At 47.9% G+C, this 12,670-nt stretch overlaps 2 protein-coding genes and 1 non-coding gene across 3 annotated transcripts; all 3 read left to right on the top strand.

Annotated features, from left to right (window-relative positions):
• The first annotated feature begins 1,077 nt into the window (after window positions 1–1,077).
• On the top strand, window positions 1,078–6,578 carry hprt1 (hypoxanthine phosphoribosyltransferase 1). The gene is made up of 9 exons (XM_076143398.1): window positions 1,078–1,308; window positions 3,204–3,310; window positions 3,683–3,866; window positions 4,025–4,090; window positions 5,043–5,060; window positions 5,160–5,242; window positions 5,380–5,426; window positions 5,525–5,601; window positions 5,719–6,578. The coding sequence occupies exons 1-9, from the start codon at window positions 1,279–1,281 to the stop codon at window positions 5,764–5,766; spliced, it is 660 nt and encodes a 219-aa protein (XP_075999513.1). The 5' UTR covers window positions 1,078–1,278; the 3' UTR covers window positions 5,767–6,578.
• A 1,141-nt stretch (window positions 6,579–7,719) lies between these two features.
• pabir2 (PABIR family member 2) lies at window positions 7,720–12,045 on the top strand. Its single transcript, XM_076143397.1, has 10 exons — window positions 7,720–8,772; window positions 8,858–8,936; window positions 9,038–9,091; window positions 9,218–9,261; window positions 9,355–9,409; window positions 9,731–9,832; window positions 10,029–10,114; window positions 10,208–10,272; window positions 10,388–10,484; window positions 10,717–12,045. Exons 1-10 carry the CDS (start codon window positions 8,651–8,653, stop codon window positions 10,853–10,855), a joined length of 843 nt encoding a protein of 280 aa, XP_075999512.1. The 5' UTR covers window positions 7,720–8,650; the 3' UTR covers window positions 10,856–12,045.
• LOC142992927 (small nucleolar RNA U109) lies at window positions 9,502–9,653 on the top strand. Its single transcript, XR_012961086.1, has one exon. It is a non-coding gene; the product is annotated as a small nucleolar RNA U109 (small nucleolar RNA).
• Window positions 12,046–12,670: the final 625 nt, after the last annotated feature.

Genomic DNA, 12,670 nt, shown 5'->3' with positions numbered 1-12,670 from the left:
GGATAACACCTTCACACTGTCCATACACATCACCTGGAGTGTGCTGAAATTTGGTGAGTCTGGTATATGGTCCATAAACTACACAACTGGGACAGACTAGTGATGTCCTATAGAGACAGATCCACTAAATATTAAAGCCCATTTCATTGAGTTTGGTTCTGTACTGATTGTCAAGTCTGAAGATCTCTGCAGGATGGATGGAAGGTCACTGGAAAATGCTGCGTTTGATGTGAAACGTGCTGTTCAACACATTTGCTGGACTGCAGAAGACATTTTGCTGACATAATATAGATCGACTTGTCACTTGAGAATGACTAGTGGCAGCAAATCAATATTTATTCTGAGTGATCACCATTATTCCATGATGAAGCAATTCTTTAATGAGACGGTCTATTCCAGGATCCTAACGTCCCCATCCATGAGCCATGAGGGGTCACTAAGGGAATCTATTGAGGCCTTTACGGCAACTAACAAAACTGAAATCTATGGGATCAAAGCACCAAAAGAAGGCAGTAACTTTTAAAAGAATGGAGTACAATCCTCCAGTGGACTTTGTTTAGTCATAAGATCATGGAAATCCTGGAAATGTTAATGCATTTAGGGAAATCCAGGTCAGAAAAAGTCATTTTTTAACAATGGAACGCAAAAATGTCCATATTCATCAAAAAAGTGATTAATATGAAGGGAACTAACGGTTTGTACTTTGTGTTATTTAATCATCGTGCACGTGCATGACAAGTCAGTTTTCGGCGATACAAACATGTGAAACGCCCCAATAGAAGCCAAGGTGTGGACGTTTAGCTTAAAGTCACTGTAATGACTCAGTCAGCATCTTTATGAAGCTCACAGACTCTGAGTCATGGAGTCTGGAAGCTGCTCCCTTCGCTCCCGTAAGGAACAGAAACTTACTGAGACGCGTTGTTGTTTTGTGATCCTCTTTCAATCTCGCACGCGCCCGCAGGCCTGGACCTAAGCATGGCAGCAGGCTCCGCCCCCGCGGCAATATGTCCCGGAAATGGGCGGAGTTTTATTTTTCCGGTGGATGTGATTGGCCCACCGCACTGCGTCACCACAGACACGCGCGTACACACACACACGCACTGAGCCACAGCCGTGAGCGCGGAAAACAGGGCTAGCCCGTCATTAGCCACCTAGCCTGCTGCTTCCATGTGTGAAGCCTGAAGAGCCTCCGCGTCTCACCGCCGTTATCCGCTCTCTCTCTGTGGCCGAGCACCGCGGCAGGATTCATCAAGGTGAAAGGCAGACACCCGTGCGGAAATGGCGACATCCAGCTCCAGCTGTGTTGTGGTGAGTTTCCCCCCCTAACAGCCTCCGGTGTGTCAACGTGAAGGGACGCGGAACTGTCGTTAGTAACGCGTCTATAGGGTCTCAGCTCAGCCGTCGGTAAGGCGGTGGATGTCCCACTGTAATATCGTGGGCCTGCGGGTTTACATTCATACACTCCATGCACCGTGTGTGTGTGTGTGTGTGTGTGTGTGTGTGTGTGTATGACGCAAGCCGCCGTGAAGGGCTTGACACTAACGTATAGTTTTCTGTGGATACAACCGGTTCCGCCCTCACACACTCTGCCGCTGTACCGTTTATGTGCTATAACTCCGCTATTACACATGTAAACAGGAAACATCACGCACACACAGCTCAGCAGGGGATGTGAAAGGATGAGACAGTACAGAGAGATCTACTCTATATGACCATAAAGTGATTAGGCTAAATCCATACATTAAAATACATATATCAGCATACATTTATACACACATGTACAAAGGTCCTACAGTGTGTGTGTGTGTGACTCCAGGACAGTGAGGCCAGGCCACATTTACCCATATAAGGACAGAAGTCAGCTGAATATGTTCTTCATGCATTAATGATTATGAGATGCAAGCTGAAGACAAAATGGCAGTGAAGCTGAACTCTTCCTCCACTTCAGGCTCTGAGGGTCGAGCAGCTGACAGGACGGACGGACAGACAGAGCAAAGACTTATTGTTCACGTTTTGCTGCGTTGAAACGTGTAGCGGAGTGGTGTTGACCTGAGGTTCAGTCAGCCTGTCTGTCACAGAGCGGAGGGACAGAGGTCAGCTTGTGTAATCCCACAGGGATAAAGTTCAAAGGAGCTTTTTACCTTTAAACTCAGAAAGAACGAGGCAGTTTGTCCTCAGAATGACTCTACAGTTCTGTTACCTCAGACCTCCGCCTGGATGAGGTAACAGGTCTGAGTGTCATCCTGTGCACCACCTTCAGACACTCACCTGGTGTTTCATAGGGACTTGTGTGTATTTACTGTTGGTAACTACAGCACACACAACAGTGAGTGTGTTTACTTTAGTTCTTACACTCAGGGTCAGCGTGTTCGTGAGCTGAGGATCCGGCTCTGGAGCGACAGCAGGAGACTCCACACGTTCAGATGATGTGACATCTGCTCAGTATCAGTCAAGCCCAGACAGATGGACGTCTCTGTCATGGCAGACAAAAGAGGGGACAGAGGACGGGGGGATGGTTTTGTCTTTGCCTGTCTGGTAAAGTTTCAGGTGTAACTGATGACATTAATGGCGACTTCTTTCCATCAGGTGTGTCAAGAAGTCGTAAGGTCACCCTGAGTGGCACATGCTACTAAATGGAATGCAGCCTGTATTAATGTCACCAGCGTCACCTGTTTTGTCCTCCAGCAGACAATGTAGACACGGCGCGGCGGTGTAAGTGTGTAACCTCTGGGGGTTTGACTTGCTGCCATGTTGTAAACCCCGCCTGTCCTCCTGTGGCTTCTCACCTTGTTCCCACAGCTCCTCTAGCTCCCTGGCAGCCTCCCTTAGCTGTCACATGACACCAAACCATGCAGTTTGTACTCAAGCAGGAAATTTGATTTCACACAAACTAAGAAATGCTGCAAAGCTCGTAGAATTCCGAGGAGCTGTGGATTTCTGGGAAGAGGATCTTTGTTAACCAGGCAGGATTTTGTGTTTTTGAGTTTTCACAACGAGGAAAATCAAGGCTGTAAACAAATAGACTCAGCTGGGTTATCAGCTCTTATCTGCAGAGGAACGCTCCGGTCGTGTAAACACTGAGGGAGTGGATGGGAAACTAAAGCTCCAGTCCCTCCGACCTGTGAGTCCTGTTAGGTAACAACACCCCCAGACTCTCCTGGCCTCTGTGTGTGAACACGTGTGTGTGTGTGCTTTGTCTCCAGATCAGTGACGAGGAGCAGGGCTACGACCTTGACCTGTTCTGCATACCAAAGCACTACGCTGGCGACCTGGAGAGGGTTTACATCCCACATGGACTCATCCAAGACCGGTGGGTTCAGAACTTTATATGAGCTCAAAGCAGGAATGTGAAAGAATGTTTTGTTGTTAATGAATGAATCTTACATGAATGTCTGTACTCTAGTTTAGTCTCCTTGTTTAACCCAGATTTGGGCTTTAACCCTTCGTGTCCATGCACTAAATAGAGGCGCGGCTGTCTTGTGTCAGTAATAAGAGTTTGTAAACCTGAACCTGATCAGCTGTTCCAACAGTTGTGAGCACTTGAAAATGGCAGCTATGCCTGCTGACACAAACCGAGAGGAAACAGGAACTAATGCTGACTGCAGCAGAACACTAACCACCCCCACCCCCCCTCTCTCTCCACCCCTCCCCCCCCTCTCTCTCTCTCTCTCTGTGACTGCAGGACAGAGCGACTGGCCAGAGAGATCATGAAGGAGATGGGTGGGCACCATATCGTGGCCCTGTGCGTTCTCAAAGGGGGCTACAAGTTCTTTGCAGACTTGCTGGACTATATCAAGGCCCTGAACAGGAACAGTGACCGCTCCATCCCCATGACAGTGGACTTCATTCGCCTGAAGAGCTACTGTGTAATCTGACTCCTTCGTGCTCTCACTGTAGACACAACATTACTCTGGGGGTCTATTCAGGACCCTTTGCCTAAAATGTGCATAAACAGCTGATTAAAGCAGCATTCTGCCCACTGAGTGAGAACAGGAAGCTAATCTCTTCCCTCTGGTCCCCGCAGAACGATCAGTCCACAGGTGAGATCAAAGTCATCGGGGGAGACGATCTGTCTACGCTGACAGGCAAGGTGAGGCGTTCAGGGCCATCGCCATGACAACAACTTGATGTATTTGTGATACTGTAACCATTGTTGTCACTAATGATTAACTCCACTCCGGCCTTGGAGAAGGAAAGGCATTCATTCCTCCTGCAGCTTAGATACGGAGGCCCTGTGTGTGTGTGTGTGTGTGTGTGTGTGTCTGTCTGTCTGTCTGTCTGTCTGTCTGTCTGTCTGTCTGTCTGTCTGTCTGTCTGTCTGTCTGTCTGTCTGTGTCTGTGTCTGTGTCTGTGTCCCTCTGCCTCTGCCTCTGTGAGCTGCAGGCAGAGGGAGACACACACACACTGCCTGCAGCTCACAGAGGCAGAGTGTCTCCCTTTGCCTGTGAAGTGCAGTGTGTCTGTAGAGACTGTCGTGTGTGTATGTGAGTGTGTGTGTGAATAGTAACCTGTGCCACCGCAGTAAGGAGACCTTTCTCTTCACATGGCGATGTAGGCAAATACTCTGCACATTTTTTCCAGCTCACTTGCAGTCACATGCTTCCCTGTGTGCAGCACACACACACACACACACACACGTCCCTCTGTCCCACAGAGACACGGCCCTGTTCTCTGAACGCAGACGAAGCTTTCTGCTACCAGACCATCAGCGTGAGGCGGATATTTCCATTTAGATGTGTAGACAGATTGAGGTATCGGCTGCACTGCTGCCTGGGCTTCAGAGAGCCAGCAGAGTTGAGCCCAGGCAGACAGGATGCAGATCCATACACGTTCAGTCAGATACATTCAGCTGCTTTATGACCCAGCCGCCTCAGACGCAGTAACAAGGCCAGCGTCGTAATGTTTCACCCTAAACCTGCTCACTGACACCATCACAGTTTCATCTATGTGACTGTAACAAAGTGTCCAGTCACACATGCAGAGGACCTGAGCTGCGGTTTCTGTTTAAACTAAATCTATTCTCTTCTCTTCTCTCTCTATAGAATGTGCTGATAGTGGAGGTACGTACGGATTTGGGTTTAGTTTTATTCTCATTTCTGTCTTGTTTCTTTTCCTGAGTGGCTGACGTTGGGTTTTGTGGCTCGCTCTGTTTTCTGAAGGACATCATCGACACAGGGAAGACCATGAAGACGTTACTGCAACTTCTGAAAAATTTCAATCCCAAAATGGTTAAAGTAGCAAGGTAACTAGAGGCCTGTGTGTGTGTGTGTGTGTGTGTGTGTGTGTGTGTGTGTGTGTGTGTGTGTGTGTGTTACATAACAGCTGAAAAAAGCTTATTAGACTTATTATTCTCCCATCATATACTTGATTTCTGTCCAGTTTGTTGGTGAAGAGGACACCGCGGAGCGTCGGCTACAGACCAGACTGTGAGTCCAAGATGCTTCCTTCATTTTAACTCTTTCAAACTCTTTTATCTCGACTGCTTGTTTAACACCGATGCATTTGTTCACCCGTCTGATTTCAGATGTAGGATTTGAGATCCCTGACAAATTTGTGGTGGGCTACGCGTTAGACTACAACGAGTACTTTAGAGATCTAAATGTAAGTATTTAGATTAGGACGCTCACGGCTCAGGTTAATCTAAGTTAGAGTTCTGTTTGTTCTAACTGAAGCCTGAATCTAACATGGAGACTATTGACGTTTGTTTCTGTTTTGCAGCACATCTGCGTCATTAGTGAAACGGGGAAGGAGAAGTACAAAGCATGAAGAGCGCTCAGTGGGATTATTGATCTGTGCTTATTTCTTGATTCTATGATTTTGCAGTTTATTTTATTTTGGATTCCATCACATGGCTGTCACAAAAGAACATTCAGGCTGCTCTGTGTCCCTGTTCACGGTGACTATCATGATGTCTGTGTTGCCAGTTGTATACCTCACACATGCCAGACTGTCTGTCAGGAGTTAGAGCCTCCAATAAAGCAGCACGGAGCCCAGCTTTGCCTGAGATCAGAACATTTCTACACCCAACCACTGATTTCTTTTTTATAAATGCTGCTGTTTAAAAGCGCAGCAACACTTTTGTGCTGCTCCAAGATTCTGGCAAACTATTTAATAACATTTTGCTTTTATTTACACAAGTTTCTCTCCTTTTACCTGACATTGTCTTCTGTTTTATTGGCGCTTTTGAAGAGGATGTTACATCTTCTTCACATCTTTACGTCTCCTAGGCCCTAGGAGACGAAAATGTTTTTCTATGTTGCCCAACATAAGCCACTTAGTGTGAGTTTAACAATTCGAGCCAAGTCCGGTTCGTGTGTATAGCCTGATAACACACACACACAGCATCTAAGAGAGCCACACCCACACACAGAGCCAGCACAACAAGAAACTCCCCATAAAACATCAATGCATTAGGAGAGAAAGAGAAAGTGGGAGAGGAAACTCCAAGAGAGAGCGAGCAGATGTGCAGTTGTGCCTGCAGCTGCAGAGAAGCACAGAGAAGAAGACAAACAGCTGGAGTCCTGATCTGATTATTGGCTGTAGTCCCCTATTAAACAAAGGATGTGTTAAAGATGAAACCTTGTCTGTATGAATTCTCCTCTCTGCCCGTCTGTGTCTCGTTCCTCTGTGTGACTAACAGAATCTATTGTTCTTGTGCTGGATAAATAGTTTCTGTCTTGCAGCTGTGTAAATGTTGCATTATTACATAAACAGATTATTCAAATACTGGAATTGTATCTATTTACATTATCTCTGGATCTAGCTTTGAATTCTACACTTTACTCTTTAATCTCTCTTATATAAACCACTCAATATTCAGCCGAACCGTCTCTGTAAACCAGTCTGACGGCCTTTTGGAATGGAACCGTCCATGAGTCGTGGATTTCCCTCCAAAGCTCTTGTTTACACACCAACACCAAACACAGGGAAGTTAAAAGGTGCAACTCCAAATTCAATGGTGGCTCATTGCATCTGAATGAGCTGCTGAACAAAGAGTTAAATGAGATCTATGATGTCTGCAGGTATCATGCAGGGAGACGATAACCTGCCCACTTCATGAGGCAAAAGAAAAGGAGTGTGTGTGGGGAGCATTTAGTGTTGAGGGTTTGTCCATTGTTGGGCTCTTTTGACGTGGAACTCTCAGGCCTGTAGTGAGGGCTGTGACCCTACATTGAGTAACTGATAAGGACAGAGGGGGTGGGGGGGGTGCTGGCTTGTATCCCAGCCAAACTGTAAACTAGGCCTCAGTCACAAGACAAACACATCGAAGTTTAATTGAATCTATGAACAGGACGTACCAATGATGTATGAAGCTATGACTGAATCAAATTCAATAAAATGGATCAACATGAGCTGTTTATGTGGAGAAAGTGTCAATCAAAGGACAACACAACTTTCTGCTGCCATTTGTGTGTTCTCATGAATATACAGCAGAGGTTCTGAAACTAGAGCCACTGCAGAGGGAATCAAACCATCAACCAACACAGGCAACTCACAGAAAAGCTCCATGTGTGTTTAAATTCATTCAAAATCACTGAAACTGAGACCCCAGCCTGTTGATGGAGTTGTAATAACTTGATTGGTAACAATGTAACAGAAAGTCAAGTCAATCAAAGTCCCAGCAGATCTGAACCCTCCGCGTTAAACCCATCAAGATACAAACTCTTCATCAAAAGGTCAAACCGTTTTGAGCTACAATAGAGCCGCCAAGTGGCGCCGCGGGGGCCGGAGGACCGGGGGACCGGAGGAGGCTGCGACTCTCGGCTCAGCTCGCCGCCGCTCTCATTGGACGGCGCCGCTACTTTAAAAGGGGCGTGAAGTTTCCAGCTCCGTAGCTAGTAGCCAGTTTGGCCCCCCGAGTGATCACACATCTCGGCATTTTCGGCGGGACCTGAAACGAAACTTAACTCCGGAGCTCCGGAAACCAACGGCGGACACGGATCGATTAGCCGCTTTGAGCCGCGGTAGCTACCCCGCTGGAGGACGCGGGCACTCGGTGACCTGGTGACTTGATGCCCGGCCCCCTCTCTCTATCGCTCCCTCTCCCTCTCTCTGGATGTAGCATTGTGGCTATCGGCGCCTATGCTAGTTAGCCTCTTAGGTTAGCATAACATTAGCTCGTTAGCTTGTAAGGCTCTGCTATTCAATCAAACTGTTGCTCGTTTATATGAACGGCGTTAGCATTCAGACGGGCCTGTGACGTCACTATTTGCTCAGGCTAACCGGGGTCAATTCAACACGATTACATGCGAATTGTAGCGTTGTAGCACAGTAGGGTCCCAATCGGCACCCACTGTAGCTCTGCAGCGCAGCAGCGGCGAAACGGACCGGTAGCGCTCATTTTGCGGGCATTGTGTGCCATGTAGCCACGGCATGCTAACATACCGGTCATAACGCGTTAGTAACGTTAGCACAAGTTAGCACAGGCTCATTACGCTGCTGTTATAATGCTGCATGCGTTTGTTAGCCTAGGACGCTGGGGTTAGGCAGACTGAGGGGCCTTGTTCGTGTTGTGTTAGTAACTGTTCGTCTCTGCTCAGTTCTTCTGTAAAGCTCGTTAGAAACATGTAAAGCCATCATAGCCTAGCGTGCAGTTAGCTAACAACGCTGAAAGTTCACGAGTCGGTGTAGGGCGACATTAACGAGCAAGATGAATAACTCAGTCATGGCCCAGGAGAAGATGGAGCTGGATCTGGACATTCCGAACTCCATCGTCCAAGCTGATGGACACCTGAGGAGATCCAACAGTGCCCCAATGATCAATGGCTTAAGGTAGAGACACTCCTCTGCATGTTCTCACTATTAAACCCATGGTGTGTAATCAGAAGGTCCTTAAACTTGTGCTGTGTTGTTGCAGTGACGGTGCTCAGGTGTTCCAGAGGGAAGTTCTACGCTGCCGGAGGAACAGCACCACCATCGTGAACCGGCCTAATGCGGTACGACTGAGCTCTACTCACAGATACTCACTGAACTAACTTGTTACTGCTGAACTAACTCGCTACAAAGCTTTGTTCTCACACACGCTTGTCCTCTACAGGTTCCCTCATCGCCAATCAGAGTCCCCAGCACCAGACTGCATCAGATCAAGCAGGTAAGGGGACATTAAGGACAGACCGTCTTCTCCCTCTCCAGCCGTAGGGAGTGACAGGGACTGATGAACCAAACTCATGTTGATGAATCTGTTGATGATCTGACTCTTTCTGCTCTGCTCCTACAGGAGGAGGGTGTGGATGTGATGAACAGAGAGACGGCTCACGAGAGGTGTGTAACCTAAACCATCTCCTCCTTCACTGTGATGATGTAAACATAGCTCCTGCTCAGATCAATCCTTACTCTTCTTCTCTCTGCCCACAGGGAAGTCCAGACTGCAATGCAGATGAGCCAGTCGTGGGAGGAAAGCCTGAGCCTGGTGAGTAAACTCCATCATCACGTCCCACTGTCCTAGCAGCTGTTGTTGATGTGCTTTCAACCCTTGAACCGGGCCCTCTTGTGCCCGTCCCGCTGCATGTTTTGGCCCCGGGCCACGGTTTGCTCCCTCTCCCTCTTCCTGGAGAGTGGACAAGTACAAACATGCTAGATTAAAACACTCGGAGTTATCAGGGCCGCCAGTCTTTCAAGGACAGGCTGAGTGGTAGTATAACATTCCGACACTTCACCCGGTTCTGATGGGTTGTGTGTGAGCTCGGCACCTGGAGAACCATGTGATCTCATGTCCACTGTGCTCCTACAGAGCGACAACGACCAGGAGAAATCAGCCTCTTCGTCTCCTAAGCGCATCGACTTCGTTCCCGTGTCCCCGGCACCGTCTCCGACCAGAGGCATCGGAAAGAAGGTACGTCTGATCCAACGCTCGCTTTGTTTACACGCACACTGTAACCAGATTAGTGTGTAAGAAGCAGACGCAGGGCAGAATTAAGGCATTAACTCTCACTGAACACCAAAGCCAAATATGTCAGCTTGATTCCTGTGGCTTGTTTACATCTGGATCTGATAGCATCTCTGTCTCTCCTCTTCCTCCCCTCGAGCAGCAGTGCTTCTCCCCATCGCTACAAATCCTGGTGAGCAGCAACGGCCTGACGCAGAGTCCCATTCCCAGCCCCACCCGCCGCTTCAGGTGAGGAAACTCTACCCCCTTTACTTTCCTCTCCCTTAAATCTAAACCCGTTTTCATCGTCTCACATTAACGTAACGTCTCTGTGTTCTTCAGCCGACGCAGTCAAAGCCCAATCAACTGCATCAGAGCCAGCATACTGGGGCCCATCAAACGCAAAGGTGAGGGACTGATCTGACCTTAGAGGATCTATTACATCACTGTCTGTAGTTTAATGGACCCGGGGAGGTTTTGGAGTGTATTCTGTGTGTATCTTACCGGGCCGTCTCTCTGCAGGTGAGATGGAGACGGAGAGTCAACCAAAGAGGCTCTTCCAGGGAACGACCACCATGCTGTCCTCCGACGCGTCTAACCTGTCTGACATCAGCTCCTGGTAAACACCGGCACCACACAGCTGAAGGACTTAACGGCCTGTTTGATTCTCTAAATCCCCCCGGCCTTGATTTGTATTGGTATCACCCAGATACTCGGTCCCTCCATGTAGATCGTTTTCAGGCCGGGTTAATGAGTTTGGAGATCATGTGAGGGAGACGTTAGAGACGCTGCTGTAATCAGTGAAACGTGTGCAGTCATCAGTCTGACCTCTGACCTCTGACCTCTTTCAGTAACTCTCCAGACTTGCTGGACGGCAGCCTGAGCAGTGTTGGCTCCTCCGCCGGCTCCCCGGGCAAAATGGAGGGAGTGTCGCCCTCTTCCTCCAGCAACTCGCCCTTTACCTCCCTCCAGGATTTGTCTCCCAAATGAGCAAGAGACACTAAAAGAAGAAGAAGATGGGTGACGAGCGGCAATGTAGACTCCCCGCACCCCCCCTTCAGAATTTCAGTTCCTAGTCAGACTCTCCTCTTCCTCCTCTTCTTCCTCCTCTCCTCCCCTTAGATTTAGCTTCAGTGGAAAACTCCATGTTCGCTTGTGGAGCTGGCTGTTTCCATGGTTACAGTTTGGAGTCTGACTTAAGGAAGAGGAAGCCATGGAGGACTTCCTGTGTGGAGACTGAAGACGCTGTGAGCACCGGCTGCTAGTTAAAGACGTTCCATGGTGCTCGGAGCTCCGTATTGATTTTGTGGCGATCCTGCAGAGACACAAACTGTGCACTGGACATGGGCGGACTCATCTGGATGTGTAGGACGCCGTGTCTCTGTCCACAGGCCTCTCGTTTGTTTGTACAGTCTGCAGGTTTTGTATGAAATGATTTAACTTATTGTTTACCTGCTTGATTCTTTGTAAGTATGTAAATAAGAATCTGCTCTCGCCGTCTGCAGCAGCGACGCTTTGCTTTGTAAAGGAGCCTCAGCGGCTCAGCCCAGGCTACTTCCTGCTCCGCTGTGACCTGCCGTGACCTTTTCTACATTTTTTTCCAGCTCTGTGGCAGGCCGGCGTCCCTCTGCCCCGCTGCCGCTCTGTGAGCAGCTTAACAGAGGGGAGAATCACGTCACTGTCGCTCTGTAGACACTAAAGGCTCATTTAGAATCCTGTGTTGTTGTCAGGATGTTATTGTGGATATGCAGAGAATAGAGACGACTCAGTGGCTCAATGTTCTTATTTATGATGGATTGTTTAATATAAGTGTTTGAAGGAGCGAGGTGTCAGATCAGGAGAGAGAGAGAGAGAGGCTGCTGGTTCTACTGTGGTCACATGTGGAGGTTCTGACCCAGGATAGAAGTCCAACTGGGTTTTTTTTCTTTTTTTTTTTGAAATCTTAAGTGTGTGTGTGTGTGTGTGTGTCTGACCCGGGTTTGTTTTGGCCGTTAAGTGTAAAGTTCTACATTTGAATCCCTCTAAGGATCTTTAGCCTTTCATGTTTACACAAAGAAGAGAATCGATTGTAAATCCTGTTTTATGGCCGCGTGCCATTTTTATTTAAATGTGTGGATGCTGTTGATTTACTGAATGTTTTGTTTTGTTTTGTTCTTCCTTTATGCCATCACATAAAAGCTTTTCCTGCTGAAGAGAGATTTGTTTGTCTTTCATTCTTATGAAGAGTTCAGCAGATGAGGTCATGCTGTGTGTGTGTGTGTGTGTGTGTGTGTGTGTGTTCCTTTGTCATTGCTCTCATATCAAAACATCAGGATTTAATAAATTATTTCCTATGTCTGTAACTGTTGTCATGTCTTCTTCATCACAAAGTTAAAGAGGTCAGGGCCGGAGGAGAGTTCAGTGTTTGCAGTAAAGTTTAAACCAATGAACCAACAACTTTGCATTTATCAACATTTGTAATCTCCTTTAAACTAAGATGCCAATTCTAAAGCTTAAACTTGAGCTGGACCATCAGTCAGGTTCAGATCCATGATGGGACAGCATCACAGTGACCAAACCTCTAACTGCCACTATCTGAAAACATTGCCAGCCAACCAGTGACACGTCGGGCCTTGGTGGAGGTATGAGCTCAGGGCCCTCTAGCGACAGCATTGACTGAACACTTTGGCTCTCCTCAGGTTTCCAGTCAGAGATGAAACCCGACCAAGGCCTCGTCTGAGCCTGGAGCTATGAGGGCACCTGCAGTCAGACTAGACAGACCTGATCATATCCTGGTGTTACCATGGCGGCAGGATTATGGTCTGT

Source organism: Genypterus blacodes, unplaced genomic scaffold, assembly GCF_046128005.1.
Source record: "Genypterus blacodes isolate CSIRO-AG114 ecotype Tasmania unplaced genomic scaffold, CSIRO-AGI_Gbla_v1 ptg000024l_1, whole genome shotgun sequence".
In the NCBI taxonomy this organism is placed as follows: Eukaryota; Metazoa; Chordata; class Actinopteri; order Ophidiiformes; family Ophidiidae; genus Genypterus; species Genypterus blacodes.
This window is presented reverse-complemented; position numbering and strand designations above follow the sequence as displayed.

What these genes read in the sequence shown, in the direction of transcription:
- hprt1 (XM_076143398.1), top strand. Translation starts at nt 1,279, where the DNA reads ATGGCGACATCCAGCTCCAGCTGTGTTGTG. An exon ending in AAAATGGTTAAAGTAGCAAG is followed by an intron (nt 5,243 to 5,379) that starts GTAACTAGAGGC and finishes ATTTCTGTCCAG; the next exon opens with TTTGTTGGTGAAGAGGACAC. An exon ending in CGTCGGCTACAGACCAGACT is followed by an intron (nt 5,427 to 5,524) that starts GTGAGTCCAAGA and finishes GTCTGATTTCAG; the next exon opens with ATGTAGGATTTGAGATCCCT.
- pabir2 (XM_076143397.1), top strand. Translation starts at nt 8,651, where the DNA reads ATGAATAACTCAGTCATGGCCCAGGAGAAGATGGAGCTGGATCTGGAC. An exon ending in CCAGAGGCATCGGAAAGAAG is followed by an intron (nt 9,833 to 10,028) that starts GTACGTCTGATC and finishes CCCCTCGAGCAG; the next exon opens with CAGTGCTTCTCCCCATCGCT. An exon ending in GGGGCCCATCAAACGCAAAG is followed by an intron (nt 10,273 to 10,387) that starts GTGAGGGACTGA and finishes GTCTCTCTGCAG; the next exon opens with GTGAGATGGAGACGGAGAGT.